Source organism: Trichosurus vulpecula, chromosome 3 (genome assembly GCF_011100635.1).
Source record: "Trichosurus vulpecula isolate mTriVul1 chromosome 3, mTriVul1.pri, whole genome shotgun sequence".
Lineage (NCBI taxonomy): Eukaryota > Metazoa > Chordata > Mammalia > Diprotodontia > Phalangeridae > Trichosurus > Trichosurus vulpecula.
In genome coordinates this window covers 42,046,249-42,071,651 of record NC_050575.1, presented here as the reverse complement: position 1 = coordinate 42,071,651, position 25,403 = coordinate 42,046,249, and the positions used below count along the sequence as shown (strand labels likewise).

At 36.8% G+C, this 25,403-nt stretch overlaps 1 protein-coding gene across 1 annotated transcript in view; it reads right to left on the bottom strand.

The window, feature by feature from the left end:
- Positions 1-25,403, bottom strand: part of FRMD6 (FERM domain containing 6) — a 101,094-nt gene that overhangs the window by 33,746 nt on the left and 41,945 nt on the right. The window contains exons 3-5 of the mRNA XM_036752407.1: positions 13,135-13,225; positions 2,784-2,863; positions 2,183-2,259 (exon numbers count right to left, since the gene is read on the bottom strand). Of these exons, the coding sequence (XP_036608302.1) occupies positions 2,183-2,259; positions 2,784-2,863; positions 13,135-13,225 (248 nt within the window). The remainder of the gene's footprint in view (positions 1-2,182; positions 2,260-2,783; positions 2,864-13,134; positions 13,226-25,403) is intronic.

Sequence of the window (25,403 nt, the reverse complement as noted above, 5' to 3'; positions counted from 1 at the left end):
AAAGAACGTATACGTTCTAAAATATAGCAGCTCTCTTTGTGGTGGCAAAGAACTGGAAACTGCAGGGTTGCCCATCTGCTGGGGAATGGCTGAACAAGCTGTAGTATATAAATGTGATGGAGTACTACCGTACCATAAGAAACAGTGAACTCAGTGATTTTAGAAAAACATAGACGTACAAAATAGTGAAGGGCAAAATGAGCAGAACCACATTGTTTGTATACAGTAACCACAATATTGTTTTAAGAACAACTTTGAAAGACCAAGTGTTTCTGATTATTATAAATACCCAGAGAAAGAACTGACGAGTAGAAATATGTACAGAATAATTTTACACATATGTGTGTGTATATGTAGATATATACACATATATATCTATATCTATATATATACATACACACATATTTGGTAGCCATTCTAGGGTGAGGAGGAGGGACAGGGAAGAGGAAAAAAAAGGAAGTTACATGACAACTTTATTATATATTTAAAAGGAATAGCAAGTTGCACAAAAGAGATTTACAGTTTCATGGGCAATTATCTATTTTTTCTATTCTACTATGTTATAGAAATGCTTGTTTTATTTGTTAAGTTCAGAATAAAAAATTTTGTATGTGAGGAAGCTGAGACCAAGAGAGTATGGCCCAGAAAATGACTTGCCCAAGGTCACAGAAGTAGTAAACAGCTGGTATTTGAAACCACGTCCTATGACTTCAAATCTAGCACTACCTTCCTCTATATCACACTGCTTCAGATGATTTGTTTTCATCATTTTCCTTACAGAAATACATTAAAAAACTATTATTTTCTGATGCAGCGAATTTATCCATAGAGTCACCAAGGCAGATCACAATCTACAATTTAGTGGTCAAGTCCCAGCAAGGTGGCTGAGGCAATATGAATGAAATGACTTGCTCAGGATCACACAGCAAGTATCAGAGATTAGGCCTGAAGCCAGTTGTCTTATTGTCTTATTTTTTTCTGATTCCAAGCTCTTATTTACCAGAGTAAATATTTTCATTATGGAGGAAATGTAGTAGAGCAGAATGTGCACCAGGCTCGGAATGAGAAGATGTGTTCGTGTTTGTGTTCAGCCATTGCCTAACTATGGTTTTAAGGCTCTGAGAAATGAAATGATTTGCTCAGTTACCTTATCTGTAAAATGAGGATATGATTCAATTCAATAAAGCAACTTCTATGTGTCACACCATACCAGGAATACAAAAACAAAAATATAAAGTACTCACCCCCAAAGAGCTTACATTCTACTAGTACATTATATAAAATATAAACCAAGCAAATACAAAGTGATTAAGGGAGCAAGTTTGCTAATAGCTGGTGAATGGTGAGGAGAGGAGAGAGCAGAAGAAGAGATATGCAAGAAGTAGAATTAGTTCCAAACTCAGAATGGTAAGAAGGAAAACCAAGCCCTCCGTGCCTTCTGCATGCAGGGAGAGGGTAGAATGTCATCTATAAGAAACAGCAAATGGTAGAGGAGTGGGTGGTAGTGGTTACTAAAAAGCTAGTACACTTGTAATAGCTATCTCAAAGGACTGTTTTAAGGGCTTAGAATCATTCAACATTACAATCACAATAAGGAGAATAATTTTCAAAATTCTTTTCTATTATAGTAAAAGCACTTATCTTGCCTTTCTCATCAAAGCATTATCCCACAAAGTAGAGACTACCACTTAGCATAGACAGATAGCTTACAAATTATTTTTCTTTGCTAAAATATTAAGAGATTTTTTTAAAAAAAACTTCAAATGAAAATATACACCAAATGCATTATAAATTTTGAAAGCAAAACCTAAAAATCAAAGTATTATCTCACAATGACAGCTTATAGGTAATTTTTTTTGCTAGATAACATTTTTTAAGGATCAAATAAAGATATGTTATATGCTTTGTAAATTTGCAAAGCAAATGATAAATAAATACTACAATCCTTATTTCTGTGCTATCTTCACTGTAACATGAGATTTTTTTAACACCTTCAAAAGCTGTATCTTGCTAATGACTGACTTGTCATTGAGAACTGGAATGTAGGAATTATAATAAATTACAATACAAATTATAGTTATAATAAATTATGAATTCATGAGTGATATTAAGTTAACATTTGAAAATTTTATGTTACTTTTTTTTTAAAAAGACACAAAGATCTAGACTAGTTTTTCCATACCTTATTAACCTGCCGTTTTCCACATAATACTGCACCCGAAAGTGAATGATCATTGGAGGACCAAACTGGTCAATACCCTAAAATAAAAAGACATACACATACGTCATTTGGATATATGCAGAGTGAAGTAAGGAGAGCTTCAAAAATTGAAAATATCAAAAAATCACCTTGATTATTATACACTTTATATTATGAATTGATGATTGCTACTATGAAGTCAATTATCCCTTATGAATACCATATTCAGAACAAAGTCAAAAAAGATCATAAATTGCCATTCCTAACATATCACTTAACTCTAAATGTAAAATTTGCTGTGACCTTTTCAAAGCAATGTCCCTCAATGATATTTACAATCTATTTTTTGTTTAACCGATTTTAAAAACTCCAAAATATTTGGACCAATGATATTTAGATCAATGATATCTAAATCATTTGGTATTTACTAATATGATTCATTTCCATTTCTCATTCACAACTGTGGGACAGGCCTTATTTTATTTTGTCTCTAATTTAGAACAGCTAAATTTGAAACAGTAAGTTAAATGAAAATAATCTGGCTCATGGATAATCTCACTCAAGTGATTTCTTATTGCTATACCTTGCTGGCTTCTTTCTTCCATTCTTTTGGACAATACTTATAAAGTTTCTGTGATAACTCCATGTAAACATGTTCATTATCTGGATCAAAAAATGGGGAAGAAAAGAGGGTAAAGAAAAAATGAGTATAATTTTTTAAAGATATTAAGATACAGTAAAATAACTGAAAATTAACTTCAGCAGATATGTTAATATACCATAACTTCACTTTTAGAAACAGTGGCATAATGTACAGAAACTTGTGAGTCCCCCTACTTTTCTTTTACATAAGTACAAACAGGTACATCAATAATTAAGGTCTATCACTATCTTTATATAAGTACAAATAGGTACGTCACTAGCTTCTGTTTCTTACATCATTATAATTAACCTGAACACTCCACCCGCTCCCCTTCTCATATCCCTTATAACAAACAGAATTTTTAAAGAAAAAAAATCAGCACAACTGATCAATACATTAAAAATGTCTGCAATTCTGCACAACGTGTAACATCTGTGACCCTCCTACCTCCAGAAAAGGATAGGTTAGAGGTGTCCTGTCCTATTTCTTAATTTGCATTCTGCTGGATCTTTATCATATTAACATTTGATGTTTTAACATGTAGTTGTTTATTCCATTTACACTGTTGTAATTATTACGTAGAGTTTTCTTGACTCTCCTTACTTCACTCTGCATCAATTCATACAAGATCTTTCATTGCTTTTTTATATTCATTATGCATCAGTTCATGAATCAATTCATCAGAGATCACAACTCCAATGGGCTGGCCATATCGTCTGAACGCAAAACGAATACTTCCCTTGCCAACAAAAACTATTTTATGGAGAACTCACACAGCACAAGCATTCAGTCAGAGGAAGTGATAAAAAGACACTCTCAAGGTCTCTCGTAAGAACTTTGGAATGGATTGTGTGACATGGGAGACACTGGCACAGGACCACTTAGCATGGCATGCCCTCATCAAAGAAGGTGCTGTATTCTATGAGCAAAGCAGAATTAAAGTAGCCCAAAAGAAATGAGAGATGCGCAAATTTAGACAATCCACCCCAAATGATCACAATGACTATTTGTGCCTGATCTGTGGTAGGACATTCTGAGCTCATTTTGGTCTGACAGTCACAGTTGGAAACACTGTAACTTGACTCCAGCACAGTGATGTTCTTTTAGTCCTCTGAGCACAAAGGACAACCACCAACCAACCAATCACATTCATCATGTAAAGGGGCCATCCCTTGACTCACTTCTTAAAGAATTCACTGAATGGACATTGCCTCACTAACAGTGAGAACCTGAAACGGCCTTAGCTTAAAAGGGCCAAGGTCTCCCACTGCATCCTGGGCCATCTCCAGTTGTCCTGATTGATATCTCTGGAGGAGAAAGTGAGGCTGGTGACTATGCACAGCACTCTCACTCAAATCAAAGTCAGTTGCAAGTCATGCCATCATCTCCCTGATGTCATGGTCCTCTTTGAGAACAAAGGACGAATCACAATTCATCATAAAGATCATTCCTTAGTACGTATAGTAATATTCCATTATACCCGAATACCACAATTTGTTTAGGAGGTTCCCCAATTGATGGGCAGCTGCTTTATTTCCAATGATTAGGAATCACCAAAATTACGGCTATATTTTGAAGTATATGGAGACTTTCTTATCAATGGCTTCCTTGTGGTATAAGCCCCGTAGTGGAGTCTTTTCAAAGAGAACGGACATTTTTGTCATTTTATTTTCATAATTCCAAATTGGTCACACCATTTCATAGTGCCACCAAAACCATATGTGCCAATCAACATACCTCCATTCCAACAATGATTTGCCATTTTTGCCAATTTGCGGGGTGTAACCAGAATTGTCTTTGTTTTCTTTGAGTGACTCAATTTATCTCAGTGAGGTTTACTAGGTGCTAAGCCCCAGGCCCAAACCCCATTAGGTGTTAATGTAATCCATGTGGATGTGAACATCCCAGGGTCCTAAGGGGAGGGGCCAACTCAAGAACCAATCACCAGAGCCTGAGCTCTGGTGATTCAGATGATGTCTGATGATGTCTAAAGCCCTATAAGAAGGGAGGACAGAGCTATTGGTGCGGGGCTCTGGAGATGGTGTTGATGAGAAGACTCCGGGCAGCTGTAGCTAAGGAGCCCTCCAGCTTGTAAACCCGGATGTTGAAACTTTGTTGAACTGTGGTAACTATCTGTTGGGACTTGAATCAGACAAAGTCTATTGATGTCTGTAATTTGCATTTTGTTTTGAAGTTCAGGGTGCTGGTTTTTTTCCCCTGAACTAACTGAATGATATTTGAATGTTGAATTAAAAGTAAGCTTGTCAACCCCTTCACCTTGCTTTCCTTAATTAAGCAGATCAGAAGAACCTGTGCTGTTGGCAGCTTTCTGGGTGTTGGCTGTGGGTGAATCTTATACCCCCACAGAAGCTGCCAGCCGGGTTGTTGACACACAGGGCGTCAGGTAAAAATCCAGAGATGTTTTGATTTGCATTGCTGTTATTGTTAGTGATTTGGAGCATTCTTTCATGTGGTTTTGAATACTTTGTCATTCTTTTAAGAGCTGTTTGCTCATATCCTTTTATAACTCATTTATTGGAAAATGGCTATTAGTCATATACACACACAATTTTTTTTTGTTCTTCTGTTATTCAGTCATATCTGCCTGAGGTCAGATGTACTGGGAATCAAGATGGGCTCTTAGCACTTATTCAACCAGAAACTGCTAGCAGCTGCTGTGGAGGTGGTCTAAAAGCCTCTGTTGTCACAAACATGTCACTCAAACCCGTGTAAACTAGGCTTTCCCTTGAGGCAAGGAGGTCACCAAAGACTCACATAGGTTTAAGTTGCATTTCTGTGATCATTTTAGGTCACGTGGGTGAGTTGCATGTGTGACCCACCTTTGACCCTGAACAAGATATATAAAACCAGAGGTTGGCTTTCCTTTTTTCAGAGCTCTGAGATGCGGCAGTAGTGGCGCATGTGACTCTGAGTCAGCCATTGTCGAGCTCCCAGCTGAACTAAGATGTTGGTAACTAAGAATTGTATTTGGTCTGTTTATAATGTATGTTTGTAGTTTTTTTGTATTTGCTCTGAAGGTGCTGGCTTTTCTTCCTAAATTAACTGAATGATATTTGTATGCTGGATTAAAGTGAGATTGTTAATCACTTAATGTTGCTTTCCTTAGTAAAGCAGATCAAAAGAACCTGGGCTTGCAGCATTCTGTGAGCAGGTTGTTATTGGTTTTCCACCTCCACAGCAGCTGCTAGCCGAGTTGTTACAACACCCTATTGGGAGTTTTCTTGGCAAAAGGATTGGAGTGGTTTGCCATTTCCTTCTTCGGCTCATTTCACAGACAAGGAATTGAGGCAAAGAGGGTTATAAGTGACTTGCTCAGGGTCACATAGTTAGCGTCTGAAGCCACATTTGAACTTGTGAACATTGAGTTTTCTTGATTCCAAGCCTAGTACTCTATTCACTAGTTAGCTGCCTACATCTCCATCTAATTTATTTTTTATATGTCTTAGGTATGGAACCCTTATCAGAGAAATTTGATACAAAGATTTTCTCCTATTTGAACCATTTCCAATGTTATACTATGTACATTAATTTTGCCTATGCAGAAATTTTTCAAATTTAAGTAATCAAAGTTGCCTATTTTATCTTTCGTAATTGTCTCTATCTCTTGTCTGGTTGAGAATACATCTCCTATCCAGTTTCTGTTATGTTTTACTTTTACATTTTTAATAGCATAATCTTTAATATTATCCCCAAAAGTGTTTTGCTTCTGACTATTACCTCCCACAATCCACTCTCCTATCACTCACCCTCCTGTATCTCATCCCAGAATGGACTTTCTCAGTGCTGTCCCTCTACACTACACAATACGTACAAAATGAATGCATAAATGAGGTACCTACTAAGGTTAGTTTTCAGATTTCTAAAGAAATTACTGATGCTGGGAAGTCCTTTACTGAAGGTGACTTTATAAAGAAGTGTTTACTGGCAGTTTCTGGATTATGTCCCAATAAAAAAGTGTCTTTCAGAAATAGTTTCATCATTAATTACACCTTTATTTGGAAAGTTAGCCTCTAAAAACCTACCTGCAGTCCAAAGAAGTTTAGCTTATTTTTGTTTTGGCTCCTACCTACTGCTAAGTTATAACAGTCCGGTCCTAGGTCATGGACATAGCTGAAGCTGCTTTATCCTTGGTGCATAATTTCTGTTTTGGAGACATTTAAATGGTCATGGGAACAGTCATGGGAATCAGAAAAAAACGTCTAGTCTTCCACTCTTGTGCCAAAGAGCAAAAAACTATTCTTAGGAAAGCCTGTTATTAGCTATTTAATGTCACTGATATATAATAACAATAATTTTCATTATGACTTCAAAAAGTTTTCCATAACGGCTAAATGAATTAATAATTCCCTCAAGATTACACTATTGCCCTTCTAATAACTGTCATTTTCCTCTTTTATCATCTTTGCCAATGTTGTAGGTAACTGTTGCTCAATCAGGAGATTGTTCTGCTGGATGTTTATTTAGATCATACCCACTTGGATATTTCATAAGGCTCTGTCTTCTTCTTCTACTGTCTTGCTTGGCGAGCTCATCAACTTCCATGGATTCAAATATCACTTTTATTCAGATCCCTAGATCTGTTATATCCAGCTCTCATCTTTCTTTTGAGATCCAGTCCCATAAATTCAATTGCCTACTGGACACCTTGAACTGGATGTCCTATAGGTTTCTCAAATTTAACATGTCCACAATAACAAATCCCAACTTTTCTATTACTGATGAGGACACCACCATCCTCCCAGTCATCCAGACTTTAAATCTTGGTATCATTCTTCACTCCTGACTCACAATCACCACTCATACTGATCTGTTGTGAAGTCTTGTCATTTTCAGCTTCACAACATTTTATAGTCTCATAGCTTCCACCCTCATCATCTCATGTCTTGACTCATGTTTGTTTCACTGCCTCAAGTCATGTCCCACTCTATATTCCACTAAGCTAGCAAAGTGATTTTTCTAAAGAACAGGGCTCCAAGGCTCTCCTTATCACCTCTTTAATCAATACTACAGTGGTTCACTATTATCTCTAAAATAAAAAATAAAAATTCTATTTGGCTTTCGAAGTCCTTCCCTATATGATCCTTTCCTACCTTTCAAATTTTTTTACACTCTGCCCTCCCCTCACCCCGGCCTCCTTGTTGTGCCTCAAACAAGACACTTTCCTGACTGTGCCTTTTCATTGATTTTACTTGGAATGCTCTTCCTCTTCATCTCTTCCTCCTGATTTCAATGACATCCTTTAAGATTCAGCTCAAATCCCACCTGCTTATGTAGCAAGTCTTTCCCAGTCTCCCCAATTAGAATGTGAGTTCCTTGAGAGTTTTTTTTTTTGATCCCCAGAACCTAGCATCATACCTGGCACAAAAAAGTGCTTAATAAATACTTGCTGGCTAAGGTATAAGATAGAGAGTGGCTTCCCATTTCTTTTATTACTGATTTAGAACATTTTTTCCTACACAGTTGTTGATGGTTCAAAGTGTTTCATTTGATAACTGCTTATTTGTATTCCTTGACCACTTACTGACTGGGGAATGGCCACCAATATTACAGGTACACATTCTTCTGTCCTCATAACAATTTTCAGGAAAAAAGAGTATTGTCTTTGAAATCTTGAATGAAACTGCCCATGGCTAGTTTTTATTTCATAAGGATAGGGACCACATCTTGTTCTCTGTACTCCTCACAGTATGTAGTTAAAGGCAGTAATTACCCTAGGTTAATAAGGAGGATGTTCTAGAATTACCGTTCTTGTTAGGCCATTTGAGTAAATGCCTTTGTTTAAAATTTAAATCAGTCTATAGGCACATTGTTAATGGGATGGATTACTTGTGAAGGCCTGTTGTGGACCACAGTCAGCCATGGTAACCTGAGGTTTCACTCTTCAGGACTTCAAACAATGAGTAGGAGTGCCAATTTGGGAGAGTATACCAAAGTGGATGGTACATATGCATCATAAAACTTGGGGGGGCGGGGGAGGAGGGGCGGAGCCAAGATGGTGGCTGGAAAGCAGGGACTAGCATGAGCTCCCCTCCACGTCCTTCCAAAAACCTATAAAAAATGGCTCTGAACCAATTCTAGAACTGCAGAACCCACAAAATGGTGGAGGAAAGCAGGGCTCTAGCCCAGAACAGCCTGGATAGTCTCTGCGTAAGGTCTATCCCGCACGGAGCTGGGAGCGGAGGGGAGTGGAGCTGAGCAGAGCAGAGCCCAGCGTGGGCGGCGCGGACCAACCAGACCAGGAGCCCGGTGAGCGTGCCCTAGTGCCCTGAATCAGTGAGCTGCAGCAGTTACCAGACTTCTCAACCCACAAACACCAAAGACAATAGAGTAGATTAGTGGGAGAAGCTGCTGGGGATTGGGATAGAGTTTGTGATTCAGCCACCACCCCAGGGGCAGCTACAGAACTACAGCTGCAGGTGCTTCCAGCCCCAGGCCCACCTGGTGGGAGGAATTAAGTGGCAGATCAGAGCAGGAGTGAAGAGCCTGCTAAAGATCTAAGTCCAGTCTGGGTTGGGGGTTCTTGGGGAAGGAGGAGTGCTGGTGGGGCAGCACATCTGCCCAAGCTTGGAACATAGAACTCTTTAGTCCCCGCTGAAAAACTCAAGGGTCAAGTAAGTTGGCTGGGAACATGGCCAGGCAGTGAAAACGCACCCAGATTCAGTCTCAGACTCTGGAATCCTTCTTTGGTGACAAAGAAGACCAAAACATACAGCCAGGATAAGTCAACAAAGTCATAGAGCCTACAACAAAAACCTCCAAGAAAAATATGAACTGGTCTCAGGCCATGGAAGAGCTCAATAAGGATTTGGAAAAGCAAGTTAGAGAAGTAGAGGAAAAATTGGGAAGAGAAATGAGAAGGATGCGAGAAAACCATGAAAAACAAGTCAATGACTTGCTAAAGGAGACCCAAAAAAATACTGAAAAATATACTGAAGAAAACACCTTAAAAAATAGACTAACCCAAATGGCAAAAGAGCTCCAAAAAGCCAATGAGGAGAAAAATGCCTTGAAAGGCAGAATTAGCCAAATGGAAAAGAAGGTCCAAAAACCACTGAAGAAAATACTACCTTAAAAATTAGATTGGAGCAAGTGGAAGCTAGTGACTTGCTGAGATATCAAGATATTATAAAACAGAACCAAAGGAAAGAAAAAATGTAAGACAATGTGAAATATCTCATTGGAAAAACCACTGACCTGGAAAACAGATCCAGGAGAGATAATTTAAAAATTATTGGACTACCTGAAAGCCATGATCAAAAAAAGAGCCTAGATATCATCTTTCAAGAAATTATCAAGGAGAACTGCCCTGATATTCTAGAGTCACAGGGCAAAATTGAATTTGAAAGAATCCATCAATCGCCTCCTCAAATAGATCCCAAAAAGAAATCTCCTGGGAATATTGTCGCCAAATTCCAGAGTTTCCACGTCAAGGAGAAAATACTGCAAGCAGCCAGAAAGAAACAATTTGAATATTGTGGAAACACAATCAGAATAACACAAGATCTAGCAGCTTCTACATTAAGAGATCGAAGGGCTTGGAATACAATATTCCAGAGGTCAACGGAGCTAGGATTAAAACCAAGAATTACCTACCCAGCAAAACTGAGTATCATGCTCCAAGGCAAAATATGGATTTTCAATAAAATAGAGGACTTTCAAGCTTTCTCAGTAAAAACACCAGAGCTGAATAGAAAATTTGACTTTCAAACACAAGAATCAAGAGAAGCATGAAAAGGTAATCAAGAAAAAGAACAAGAAAAAGAAATTTCAAGGGACTTACTAAAGTTGAACTGTTTTGTTTACATTCCTACATGGAAAGATGATGTGTATGATTCATGAGACCTCAGTATTAGGGTAGCTGAAGGGAATATGCGTGTGTGTATGTGTGTGTGTGTGTGTGTGTGTGTATATATATATATATATACACATATATATATATGTATATGTGTGTGTGTGTGTGTGTGTGTACAAGTGTCTATGTATGTATATGTGTATGTGGAAAGAGAGAGAGAGCAAGCACAGGGTGAGTTGAAGACGAATAAGGGATGAGAGGAATATATTGAGAGAGGGAGATAGGGAGAGATAGAATGGGGTAAATGATCTCACATAAAAGTGGCAAGAAAAAGGAGTTCTGTAGGAAGAGAAGAGGTGAGGGGGGGGGGAATGAGTGAATCTTGCCCTCATCAGATTTGACCTGAAGAGGGAATACTATACATACTCAATTGGGTATCTTACCCCACAGGAAAGGAGGAGGAAGAAGATAAAAAAAGGGGGGATGATAGATGGGAGGGCAGATGGGGGTAAAGGTAATCAAAAACAACACTTTCGAAAAAGGGACAGGATCAAGGGAGAAAATTCAATAAAGGCGGATAGGTTAGGAAGAAGCAAAATATAGTTAGTCTTTCACAACATGAGTATTGTGGAAGGGTTATATATAATGATACGCATGTGGCCCATGTTGAATTGTTTGACTTCTTAGGGAGGGTGGGTGGGAAGGGAAGAGGGGAGAGAATTTGGAACTCAAAGTTTTAATAAATATTTGTTCAAAAACAAAAACAAAAAAGTTTTTGCATGCAACTAGAAAATAAGATACACAGGCAATGGGGCGTAGAAATTTATCTTGCCCTACAAGAAAGGGAGGGAAAAGGGGATGGGAGCGGAGTGGGGTGACAGAAAGGAGGGCTGACTGGGGAACAGGGCAACCAGAATATATGCCATCTTGGAGTGGGGGGGGGGGGGGTAGAAATGGGGAGAAAATTTGTAATTCAAACTCCTGTGAAAATCAATGCTGAAAACTAAATATATTAAATAAAAAAAAACTGAGCAATTTCCTTAAACTTTTTGGGGCGGGGGGGAGTGAATAATCTTTGTTTTAAAGCAAAGCTAATAAATTGCTTTGTTTTCCCTTAAAAAAAGAAAAAGAAAAAAAAAACGAGCCCCACAATAACTCTAAGGTGAGTAACTAAGTGCCAGGGTTTCTTCCCACCCATTAAAAACAGATAAGAAAACTGAGGTTCAGAGTGGTTAGACTGATAGAATAATACAAATTTAAGATCTTGAAAGTTCCTTATAGATAACCTAATCCAATCCCCTCATTCCACAAGAAAACTGAAGTCCAGACAAGGTTAGTGACTTATCCCAGATCGTGATGTCAGAGCCATGCCTTCTGACTCAAAACCAGTAAATCAGACATATTTACTCTATGTGTATGATGAACAATGAAGTGTTCTTTTTTTTAAAAGTCTCGGCATGATGATGGACAGTGTGAATTGGCAAAATTTTTCAGAGTGATTTCAAAATGCAAAGTCAATTGGAAGTAACTCTAGGAAAAAACCAAGAATAATAAATATCACTGGAGAGGTATATGAAAAGAAGGTTGAACTCTACGCTCAACTCTTCCACAAACATATGCAAATGGAATCTATGTAGTCCAAACGACAATATTTGCTACAAAAATTACAAATGAAAAATTAGCCCTATATTTCCAAAGTATGTTAATATTGCCCGGCTGAGAAAAAAACCTAAAATATTTGTATAAAGGCATAATTTGTTGTTATGTATGGTTAAAAAAAAAAACTTCAGAGAGAATGAAGTAATCTATTTCCTCTTGAGTGTTTCTAAAAATGAAAATAAAATTAAACTATAAAAATTTTGTATTTAAAATTGTTGTTCAGTTGTTTTCAGTTATGTCTTACTTCTCATGACCTCATTAGGGGCTTTCTTGGCAAAGACACTGGTGCAGTATGCCACTTCCTTCTCCAGCTCATTTTATAGGTGAGAAAACTGAGGCAAACAAGGTTAAATGACTTGCACAGGGTCATGCAGCTACTAAGTGTATGAGGCCAGATTTGGACTAAGGAAGATGAGTCTTCCTGACTCCAGGCCTGACACTTTATCCAATACACCACACCTAGCCATCCATTTACAGTTGTAGCCCAGATAAAACCTAAAAGCAAAATGAATATTTGTTAAAAAAAAAAAAAGACATACAGATGTAAGTAGACACACTTATCTAGTAATCAACTTTTATTTTCAGACTAATAGTTGATCTCTGATCCTAAAACATAAGTGTCCCAAGAAATCTAGTCATTAGGGGTCGAAACTTATATTAGATTTCTATACTGGTAATTATTTACCAAATCCAATAATGAATACTTCTAAAAATACAATTTTATAACAGTAAACTAGATTAAAAAATTATAAGTAATCAACAGATCCATTGTTTAGGGCTGATTAGATAAGGACAATTAATGTGGAGATGGAAACTTACTCTGTATGACACTGAGTCCAAAGAGATGGCAATCTTTTAGCCTCAACAAATCACACACCTGGACAAGTAACTGATGACAGAGTACTTTAACCTGTAAGAAAAAATGAAGACCTAAGATCAAAAACTGAGTCAAATTCATAGAGTGAATCCTAAACATGCCTACAGGTCAAGTGGACACTAGAAAACTTCTGTTGCTCTACAGCTAATCTTTAAGTATTTTGTCTGGAAAACACAATAATTTATTGTTCAGTTGTTTTTGAGTCATGTCTGACTCTTCATAACCCCATTTGGGGTTTTTCTTGGCAAAGATCCTAGAGTGGTTTGCCATTTTCTTCTCCAGCTTATTGTACACATGAGGAAACTGAGGCAGAGTTAAGTGACTTGCCCAAGGTCACAGTTAATATTTGAGGCTAGATTTGAACTGAGGAAGATGAGTCTTCCTGACTACAGATACAAGCACTCTTATCTACTGATGCCACCCTAGCTGCCCCTGATGCCACCTAGCTGCCCCAAAGAAAACAGAGTAACAGCACATTAAAATGAATACTATTAAAAATCTCACACAAAAGACATACAGGCAAAGCCTTACTCCCAAATAACATTGCATAATACCTTTCTGAGATGCTCAAAATGTCTACCCTTATTACTATGACTATAAACTGGATAAGTACTCTTTTGAGCACTTAGCCTCTAAAATACCATCTACCATATAAAGGTGTTTGTTAAAAATAGAATGCATGATGTGTACCACATCTTCTAAATAACAAGCATCCAACATGAATGAGATCTTGTAGAGTTAGCAAGAATAGGGAAATACTTTAAGGCCCGAGAAGGAAAAAATATTTTCAATTTCTAAATTATGGCTTGTTAGTTCAGCTGAATGATCATGTTAAACTTTACTTTATTCTGGGCAACCTTGACCTCAGCTGGCCATATAAAAAATGTTATAATACTACAGATCAAAGTAAATTGTGAATAAAATATCAGAGAAGAAATAAAACTTAACTAAAAAAAAAGTTCAAATGTATTTAACTCTTTAGATACATTTCAAGATAAACGTAATATTTAAATATATTTAGGCCTTAATAAACACTTAAAAGACATTAATAAAAAATATACATTTCTGATTTCAAATGGAATGATTTCGAAAATCAGGCTTATAGTACTGAAAAAGTAATAACATAAACCAGAAAAAAGAAACAAGAAACTGGAAAAGTAATGTACAACTGAGGTGTCAAATATGTGGCCCCCAACAGTTCCAAGTGCAGATCAAACAAGATTAAAATGTAAATGTATTTAACAAAATAAAAACACAGTACAACACAGATAATGTTATTTTACGGTTTTCTAAGTCAATAAGCATGAAAGCACTGTTATACAAGATTCTACAAAATGATACATTTCACTTTTAAGATTCAACCTGATGCCATATGCAGATATAAGTATCTAGAAAATCCAGCCATCTACAGGGAATCCCTTTTCAACTTGAACCCCAGTGGTAGTACAATGTCTAGCACATATCGGTAACTTGAAAAATATTTTATTGATTTATTAACTATGTACTGGATCTCATCTATGACAGTGGAAAACATATTTGGAGAGCATATGTCTCTGCTTTATCTTTACTTAATGTTTATAATCAGAGGGTTGTTGAAAAAGACTCTCTGTATTGTGGTATCTTTTTGGGAATTATGTTTTTTATTTTGATATATACATGGGAGATACCTTCTTGGAAGAAAGCCTTCATGGAAGCATTTTGTTCTACCAAATCAAATGTTTGCTTTTTTTTACAGTCAACAAACAAGCACAGTGGAATATTGTATACTTTATATCCTCCAGTTGTTGCTTTGATAGTAAAAATGTAGTCTTCTGTAGAACATACTTGAGAAAGCTTGACTATTTCTGACACATGAAGACTACTCTGGATGCAGTCTTATAAAAATTGTATCCAACCAAACTCTTAGCAAAAGTCATCTAGAAAACATTTGATTGAGGTGAGTATATGAAAAGGTCAGAGCAAAGCACAATTTTTCAACATAAAGCCCAGTGAAGATTTAAAAAGAAAGATCACTTAAGAAATCTTCAAAAAAATAGATCACCTATCTAGTACAAAGGTACACAAAAAAAGACAATTGGCCTGAAGACACCGGAAGAGAAGTTGCACCAGGGAAGTCAGTGTGAACTCAGGTAAACTAGAAATTAGCAGAGAATGGGAGAAGGATGGGCCAGGGAAATTAGTAAAAGTTTCTGAACCTGAAACCAGCAAGTGCTCTGAACAGATGAGATGGAAAATTAGCACAATCTCTATTCATTAGGGGAACTTGAAGCAAAACTCCTCCCTAACCCGTCAGGAAAGAAATGGGAACCAAACCAGCCCACATAGGGCACTGTAAAGAACAACTTGGCACCTGGACCAGGGGTGCTAGGCAGGAGACCTTGGATCGGTGTGATCTCCAACACCGCACTGAGGCCTGTCAGAGCTACATTATGGGGTAGAACCAACTCCCAATTAGGTACTGTGCAAAGAGAAGATGACAGATTCCAGCCAAGGTCAGAAATCATAATGCACTAGCAGAAAATGGAAAACAGTGGTCAGGCACTGAGACAGTAAGTGGGGCCTAATAACAGCCATGTTACCTGGATAGTCAAGTCAATGACATCTATACTACAAAAGGGCCAGGACCAAAACAAAAACAAACAAGCAAAAAACCCTACCCAAGGACCTGAATACAAAATCTCAAACCAAGAACAGAGGTTAAAAATGTAACTGAACAAGAAAACAACATGATAAAAATTTATTGTGGGTAAAAAGAAGCCCATGGAGCAGAGAGAAAAATAGAGCTACCCCAATGAAAACTACAAGCAGAGACTATAAAAAAAAAAGGCTTGGCCACCAGGCTCTTCTCGCCCATAAAGATCCCCCCCCCGCTTTCCTGAAGCTCCCTCCCTGCCCCCCGCCCCCACTGAGTTCCTCACAGAAACTCTATTTTGATGATGAGCTCAGACTAACCATGTTCACTTCTTTATTCCTCTCCCTGCTCTAAATCTGACTCACTAGACTTTTCCACCATGCCCCTATCTAGGTACCTTCTCGCCCCAACTTTTCAGGCCCTTTTTGTGTATTGTTTGACCCATTAGAAGGTAAGCTTCCTGAACGTAGGTACTGTCTTTTTGCTTATATTTGTACTCCTACGCTTACAACAGTCCTGACCAATGGCAAACTCTTGATAAATGTTTGCTGACTTGTCAAGAAGTTCCAGAGTGGCTTTAAACAAAGCAAGAAATTTTTTAAAAATAAAATTGGAAGCAAAATTACAATTCATTAGTAAAAAATTGGAAAGAGAATAAAAAGCTGAGAAAAGAAGATAGAGAACTTTAGCCAAGTAAAGACTTCCTAAAAATAAAGAATGGAGCAACCAAATTCAATGACTTTATGAGAAAAGAAGAAAAATAGAACAAAGTCAAAAGATGGTAAAGAAGAAACCGTAAGTTACCTGCTATTTAAAACAAGTAACTTGAAAAAGCAGGTCAGGTAGAGAATTTAAGATCACTGGTTTTCCTGAAAACAGTAACTAAACAAAAAATTGTGTACACTATAATTCAAGAAATCTCAAAAGACAACTGTCTGTATCTATTTGGAACAGAAGGAAAAGTTAAAATATAAAGAATCCACCAATGATCTCCTAAAAAAATTACAAATTGAAAACATCCAAAACCCTTTAAGAGTTCAAGTACTAAGAAACAAGGGTAAGAATTACATAAGACTCATTAGCAACTATTATAAAGAACTAAAAGCCTTTGAATATCACTTTCTAAAAGGCAAAAGATAAAGGCTTACAATCAACAGCTAGTTATTCCTGGAAAACTGACTAGAGGGGAAAATGGATCTTTAATAGAATAGAGGACTTTCATGAATTCTTGAAAAATATGAGAACTAAGCAGAACATCTGAAATACATAAGATTGAAAAGAAACATAAAAAGGTAAACATATTTGAGTAATTGCAAGGGGCTAACTAACCAAGGATGAATGCTAATAGATAATTAATAATTTTAATACCACTGTAGTAAAATAAAAAGAGCTCTAGATTTGGAGTCAAAGGGTCTAAGTTCAAATCCCATCTCTGAAACTTTGAGCAAGCTGCCTAAGTTCTGTGTGACCTTTAGCAAGTCATGTCATGTTTCAGAGACTCAGTTTCCTCACTTGTAAAATGAGGGGTTTGGGTGAGACTGCTTCTAAGATACTTTATGGCTTTAAATCTGTGATCCTGCAATCTTTGAAAAGGGAGGGGGAAAAAAGAAGTATCTCTTAAGACATTTCAAGAGTCTTTCAGGCTCAGCTCGCAGGAATTAAATAAAAGAACCAGGGACTGGGTGTGGCTATGTTCTCAGTTTTGTTGGTTTACAAGGATAAAGAAAAAGGAGAGAGGAAAAGGAATTTGGGGAAAAATGAGGAAGGGGAAGGAGAAATTATTTCACAGATGTGGGGTGTGCCAGCAGAGGGTTTGGATTGAAATCACAGAAGCACAAGAACTTAAGAACTTTGAGACTCTGATAACAAAAAAAAACTTTTATTGAAGGAAAACAAGTTCAAGCTTCTAACATCACGGGGAAGCCCAGGAAAGAAACCATATGAAATTCCATGTAAAAGAATCTTCCTGTATTACATGACTGAGGAGAGGTTCTTAATCTTTGTGTGTTAAAGATGGATCCCTTTGGCAGTCTGAAAAAGCCTCTGGACCTTTTCTCAGAATAATGTTTTTAAATGTGTAAATAAAATACATAGGATTACAAAGACAGACAATTATTACTGAAATATAGCTATCAGAATATTTTTTAAAACCAAGTTCATGGACCCTAAATTAAGCACCCTTTGGTAGAGTTTTCAATGAGGCAGATTTCATGGAGATCCTCCCAGGGCATTCACCACCATAACTCAGCTTTCTTGTCATATTAGAACATCTTTTTTTTTTTTATCTCTGCCTTTCATTTTCAAAAATTAATTAATTAATTTATTTTTAGGTTCCAACATTCACTTTTATAAGATTTTGAGTTCTAAATTTTTCCTCCTTTATCTCCACCCTCCCCAAGACAGCATGCAATCTGATAAAGGCTATGCATGTACAATCATATCAAACATATTTCCACATTAGTCAAAACATCCCTTTCTCTACAGAGGCTGCCTCACTCTGGAACATCCCTTCATTCCTATAGGATCCCTTCTCCCAGTGGTAAATACCTCCAGTCATCTTTCTTTCTCTTCCAGTTCTATTTCTGATCCTCTGGATTTTGCTACAATGCCCTAAAATGGTGGTCTCTCTCTCCCCACTTCTCCTCACATCACTCCCACCTTTCAGCTCCCTTTTAGGTGTTCTTCCCCACTGGAATATAAATTCTTTGAAAACAAGAAGCCTCTTTTTGCTTATATCTGTATCCTCAGAGCTTAGCACAGTGCCTAGCACGTAACCAATGCTTAATAAAGGTTTACTGACTGACTTTACACCTAGAAGGCTCTTTTAGGATGTCTCCCCAAGAATTAGGTAAGAAAAAGGTGGCTGTCCTGTCTCCCACCTGACAATGATGATTGTAAGCACACCGCTACTGATCCTTGTGCCTATTCTTTCCTTTTTGTTTCATTTTTCAGTAGTCTCCAACTCTTCATGACCCCATTTGGGGCTTTCTTGGCAAAAATACTGGAGAGGTTTTCCATTTCCCTCTCCACCTCAGTTTACAGATGAGGAAACTATGACAAACAGGGTTGAGTGATTTGCCCAGGGTCACACAGCTAGTGAGGGTCTGAGGTCAGTTTTCGAACCAAGAAAAATGTGTCTTCTGGACTCCAGTCCCAGCACTCTATCCACTGTGCCACCTCACTGCCCCTTATTGTTGCCTGATCTTATGCAAACAAGTATTCTGGAATGGAAAGGTCCAGGCAACCTGACAAAGACTGGAGATCCAGAGGTTCCTCGAGGAGCTGGAAATGAATGGCAGCAATAAGAGTCTCCCAGAGTTGTAGTGATTAACGGCAGTTGAACTACTTTCAAGAGTTCACCCAGTGCTGGGAACAGCGTCATAGAGTATGATCCATGTGGCAGAGAGATATGGATTCAACAGAGGCATGGATCCAGAAGAATGGAATGCCCAGATGAGAGCTACACCTAATGGTAATCATAATAAAGACTCAGAAAGAGAGAAAAGAACTTCCTGGGACAAGAATTGGGAGACCAATCTTAATGATATGTGTAGAAAACAAGAGAGTTCCATTGTCATTAAGTGAATTAAGTTTGAACCCATTCTCTCTATGGATGTTGCATTTGTGGAGTATACTCCAGATTTTGAGGGAAATGTTTATGCCAAATATTCTTAGAATACCTTCTCAGTAGATAGCTTTTCTAAAACTAAGTCTGGCTTTCTAGCTGTTAAGGGAAAGCACAAAAGTGGGAGATCTTGAAATATTTGAAATACAACTCCTTGGGATTACTTATCCCTACAGCCCAGAGAAAGAGTAGCAGCCATCTCTCTGGGGATCTAATATGTCAGTTTAACTTTAGGGAGTAGGGCCCAAAGGGTATTGCATTATTTTGTAGGAAGCCATCTTTTCCTCCACCCTTCTTTTGGATTGAGAATAATAGCATGGCTTCAGGTGAGGATTCAAGATTCTGCAAAATACTCAATATACTGACCAAAGAACGATTGAGTTAGAATCAGGAATACCAGGAGTGGGAACCCCAATAAAACAGCAAAATGAACTTTTATTGAATGGGGATAAGCTCAAGTTTCCAGATCAGCATATGGAAGCCACGAAAAGAGACTCTATGACACAGCGACCTGCAAGGGAATTTTATAGAGCTAGGAAAAAAATAAACAGGAGGAAAAAAGATCAAGAACACCAATGGAAATGATGAGGAAAAACGTGAGCAAGAGGACTGAGAAGTACCAGATCTGAAAAAAAAAAAGTACCATAAAGCAGTCATCATCAAAGCAATGTTATTCAGAATTTTCATTGCCTATATACGGCAATATAATAACGACACTGATTTAAAAATTTCTCAAAGCCGATCAACGGAACATATTAGGTACACAAAAAAAAAACCAGAGGAAAATAAATTCTGTGGTAAGTACTATTTTAAAAAATCTGCTCCAAAAATTGGGCCCCAATTAATCATTCAACAAGTAATCAAGTGTCTGACAGGTGCTAGACCCAAAGGTCACAAATACAAAGAATAAAACAATCCCTACTAGCAATGAGAACGCATTGTAATAGGGAAGACAACAAATAAATATAAAGATACATACAGTATGAAGTTAATAAATACACACTTATACAAATAAATATTAACAAGTCTGGCTAAACAGCCGCTAAAAATAAACAAACAGAAACAAAAAAACAGAAAGGAGTTAGTAAAGGAGAAAGGACCCAACCATAGATAGCTACTATGGGGACAGAGATCAGGGTTCATATTCAGAGGAAGATAATGGAGCTAAAAAAAACTACTCCTTTTTCTATTAGAACAGTCAAATGGTCCCAAGCCCAAAAATAGTCTTTAGAAGAACTTAAAAAGGACTTTTAAAATCAAATAAGAGAGATCAGGAAAAAAATTAGGAAAAAAAAGAGCAATAAAAGAAAATCAAGAAAATTGTGGAAAGAAAGTCAACTGACTAGAAATAAGAGAACCAAAAACTTGAAAAAAATAATTCTTTGAAAACAAGAATTGGGCAAGGAGAAGCTAATGACCTTCTAAGACACCAAGAAATCATAAAACGAAATCAAAAGAATGAAAAAATAGAGGAGGATGTGAAACATCTCATCAGAAAAACAAGTGATCTGGAGAACAGATTGAGGCTAAATAATATAATAACTGGACTACCTGAAAGATGATCAAAAAAGAACCTTGATACAGTATTACAAAAAATTATCAAGGCTACTTGCCCTAAAGTTCTAGAACAAGAAGCAAAGCAGAAATAGAAAAAACACACACCAGTCACCACCTGAAAGAGATCCCAGGAGGAAAACTTACAGGAATATCATAGTCAAGTTTCAAATCTCCCAGATAAAGGAGAAAATATTGAAAGCAACAAGAAAAAAAAATTTAAATATCATGGTGTTACCATAAGGATTATATAAGACCTAACAGCTACTATGCTGAAGGACCGTAGGTCTTGAAATACTATATTTCATATAGCAAAAGACTTGGGGTTACAAACAATGGTAACTTACCAAGCAAAGTTAAGTATAATCCCGAATGGAAAAAAAAAAGGACATTTAATGAACTGAAACGCTTTCAGGTATTTGAGACAAAAACAGCAGAACTTAATGGGAAATTCAACATGTAAGACCCAGGAAAAATATGAAGTAAACATTAAAGACCAATTATAAAGGACTCGATAAGGTCAAATTGTTTACTTCTTATATGTCAAAATATTATCAGTACATTTATGACTGTTATAATTATTTGGGTAGTCTGAAAAAAAGTATTGGGTTTAGCTGTGTATGATAGAGTGATTCTAAAAAAAACTAGGGAGAAATTAAAAAGGGGTAATTATCCCATACAAATGAAGCATAAAAGGAAGAACTGATATAAAAGAAGTGGAGGAATAGGAGGGCAAAGTAGAGGGTAAAAGTAAAGGAGTAAGGAGGGATAGAGTAAACAGGGCGAGAAAGGTAGTGAGGAAAAACAGGAAAGAGGAAAATACATGGCAAGTAATTATAGTTTAGAATGTAATGGGATGAGTTTAGCCATAGCACAGAAATTGACAGCAGATTAAAAATCTGAATTCGACAATATATTGCTTTCACTAAACAATATAAAAATAAGAGATACACACAAAGATAAAGTAAAGGGCAGGAGTAGAATAATATTAAAAAATTATGTAAAAAAAAAAGTAATCATGATCTCAGATAAAGTTAAAGCTAAAATAGACTTAATAAGAGAAAAATAGGGAAATGACAACATGTGTCAGCAAAATTATTCAATATTGTTTTAGGCCATTTTAAATAACTAGATTGTAAAAAATACCTGAGAATATACCTGCCAAAACAGATACAGGAATTAAATGAACATAAAGATAAAACACTTTTTATACAAATAACATCAGATCTAAATAATTGGGACTAATATTTGTTGTTCATGGGTAGGAAACGCCAATAAGATTTTAAAATGACAATTTTACCTAATTTATTCAATGCCATCCCAACTAAATTACTAAAAAATTATCCTAATGAGTTAGAGAAAAATAACAGCAAAGATCATTTGGAAGAAAAGGTCAGGAATTTCAAAGAAACAAGGGAAAAAAGATGTAAAGGAAGCAGTTTCAGCAGTGTTAGACTTTAAACTATATTATAAGATGAGAGCAGTGTTAAAGTGTAAAATGGATAATTTCAATGATTTTAAATTAAAAGTTTCTTGTATAAATAAAACCAATGTATCCAAGAATAGAAGGAATGCAGAAAATTGAGAAAAAACCTTTCAGAGACAATCTCTCAGGTAGGATGTGATTGAGTCGGAATATTGCTGTGGTGTAGGAAACGATGACTGATTATGAAAACCATGGAAAAACTTTGACCAATGAAAGAAGATCCACCTTCAGAGAAAAAGACCACAAGCAGAAATATGCATGGTACAGTCTTAGTCATACACATTCATGTGTATGAGCGTATTTGTGTATGTATGGCTATGTTTATAGATATATATATACTTGTTTAATTGTAGCCTTTGGGGGAGGAGAGAAAGGAAGGGAAAAAATAAACTAAAAAATACACAGCAGAGAACAAAAGAAAACCTTCAAGGAAGCAAAGAAAAGCTGAGAAGCCTGGAAAATAATGAGCAGTATTTATTATGTAGGTTTTCTTGAAATGGAAACTTATTGTTTTATATTGAATCCCCTCTTATGTTCAGCTGTGAACATGGCACTGTTCTTTTTTTTCTTTGTTTTGTATTTAAGATTAAAATGGATAAAAGATTTATAAAAATAAATGAGTCATAAAAGATCTAGAAAAAATGATGAAAATTAAGAAGGAAGGAGGAACTGCATGTTTTTTTTCTTTACAGTGCTGCATAAACTATTTATTTTTATTTAAATTTATTTAACATATTTGGTTTTCAGCATTGATTTTCACAACAGTTTGAATTACAAATTTTCTCCCCATTTCTACCCTCCCCCCCACTCCAAGATGGCTTATATTCTGGTTGCCCTGTTCCCCAGTCAGCCCTCCCCTCTATCACCCCCCTCCCCTCTCATCCCCTTTTCCCTTCCTTTCTTGTAGGGCAAGATAAATTTCTATGCCCCATTGCCTGTGTATCTTATTTTTTAGTTGCATGCAAAAACTTTTTTTGTTTTTGAACATCTGATTTTAAAACTTTGAGTTCCAAATTCTCTCCCCTCTTTCCTTCCCACCCACCCTCCCTAAGAAGTCGAGCAATTCAACCTAGGCCACACATGTATTATTATGTATAACCCTTCCACAATACTCATGTTGTGAAAGGCTAACTACATTTTGCTCCTTCCCAACCCATCCTGCTTTATTGAATTTTCTCCCTTGACCCTGTCCCCTTTCCGAAGTGTTTGTTTTGATTACCTCCATCCCCATCTGCCCTCCCCTCCATCATCCTCCCCCCTTTTATTTTTTTTTTATCTTCCTCCCTCTTCTTTCCTGTGGGGTATGATACCCAACTGAGTATGTATGGTATTCCCCCTCAGGCCAAATCTGATGAGAGCAAGGTTCACTCATTCCCCCCTCACCTGCCCTCTCCCCTCCTCCCACAGAACTGCTTCCTCTTGCCACCTTTATGCGAGATAATCCACCCCATTCTATCTCTCCCTATCTCCCTCTCTCAGTATGTTGCTCTCTCATCCCTTAATTTCATTTTATTTCTTTTAGATATCTTCCCTTCATCTTCAACTCACCCTGTGTCTGCTCTCTCTCTTTTACATATATATATAAACATATATATATACACACATACATACATATACACATAGATATATACATACATACACATTCACTTACAAAGATACATATATATATATGTGTGTGTATATATATATATATATATATATGCAAATTCCCTTCAACTACCCTAATACTGAGGTCTCATGAATCATACACATCATCTTTCCATGTAGGAATGTAAACAAAACAGTTCAACTTTAGTAAGTCCCTTGCAATTTCCGTTTCTTGATTACCTTTTCATGCTTCTCTTGATTCTTGTGTTTGAAAGTCAAATTTTCTATTCAGTTCTGGTCTTTTCACTGAGAAAGCTTGAAAGTCCTCTATTTTATTGAAAATCCATATTTTGCCTTGGAACATGATACTCAGTTTTGCTGGGTAGGTGATTCTAGGTTTTAATCCTAGCTCCATTGACCTCCGGAATATCGCATTCCAAGCCCTTCCATCTCTTAATGTAGAAGCTGCCAGATCTTGGGTTATTCTGATTGGGTTTCCACAATACTCAAACTGTTTCTTTCTGGCTGCTTGCAGTATTTTCTCCTTGATCTGGGAGCTCTGGAATTTGGTGACAATATTCCTAGGAGATTTCTTTTTGGGATCTATTTGAGGAGGCGATCGATGGATTCTTTCAATTTCTATTTTGCCCTGTGGCTCTAGAATATCAGGGCAGTTCTCCTTGATAATTTCTTGAAAGATGGTATCTAGGCTCTTTTTTTGATCATGGCTTTCAGGTAGTCCAATAATTTTTAAATTATCTCTCCTGGATCTATTTTCCAGGTCAGTGGTTTTTCCAATGAGATATTTCACATTGTCTTCCATTTTTTCATTCCTTTGGTTTTGTTTTATAATATCTTGATTTTTCATAAAGTCACTAGCTTCCACTTGCTCCAATCTCATTTTTAAAGTAGTATTTTCTTCAGTGGTCTTTTGGACCTCCTTTTCCATTTGGCTAATTCTGCCTTTCAAGGCATTCTTCTCCTCATTGGCTTTTTGGAACTCTTTTGCCATTTGAGTTAGTGTGTTTTTTAAGGTGTTGTTTTCTTCAGTGTATTTTTCAGTATTTTTTTGGGTCTCCTTTAGCAAGTCATTGACTTGTTTTTCATGGTTTTCTCACATCCTTCTCATTTCTCTTCCCAATTTTTCCTCTACTTCTCTAACCTGCTTTTCTAAATCCTTTTTGAGTTCTTCTATGGCCTGGGGCCAGTTCATGTTTTTCTTGTAGGCTTTTGTTGTAGGCTCTATGACTTTGTTGTCTTCTTTAGGCTGTATGTTTTGGTCTTCTTTGTCACCAAAGAATCCAAAGTTTGAGACTGAATCTGGGCA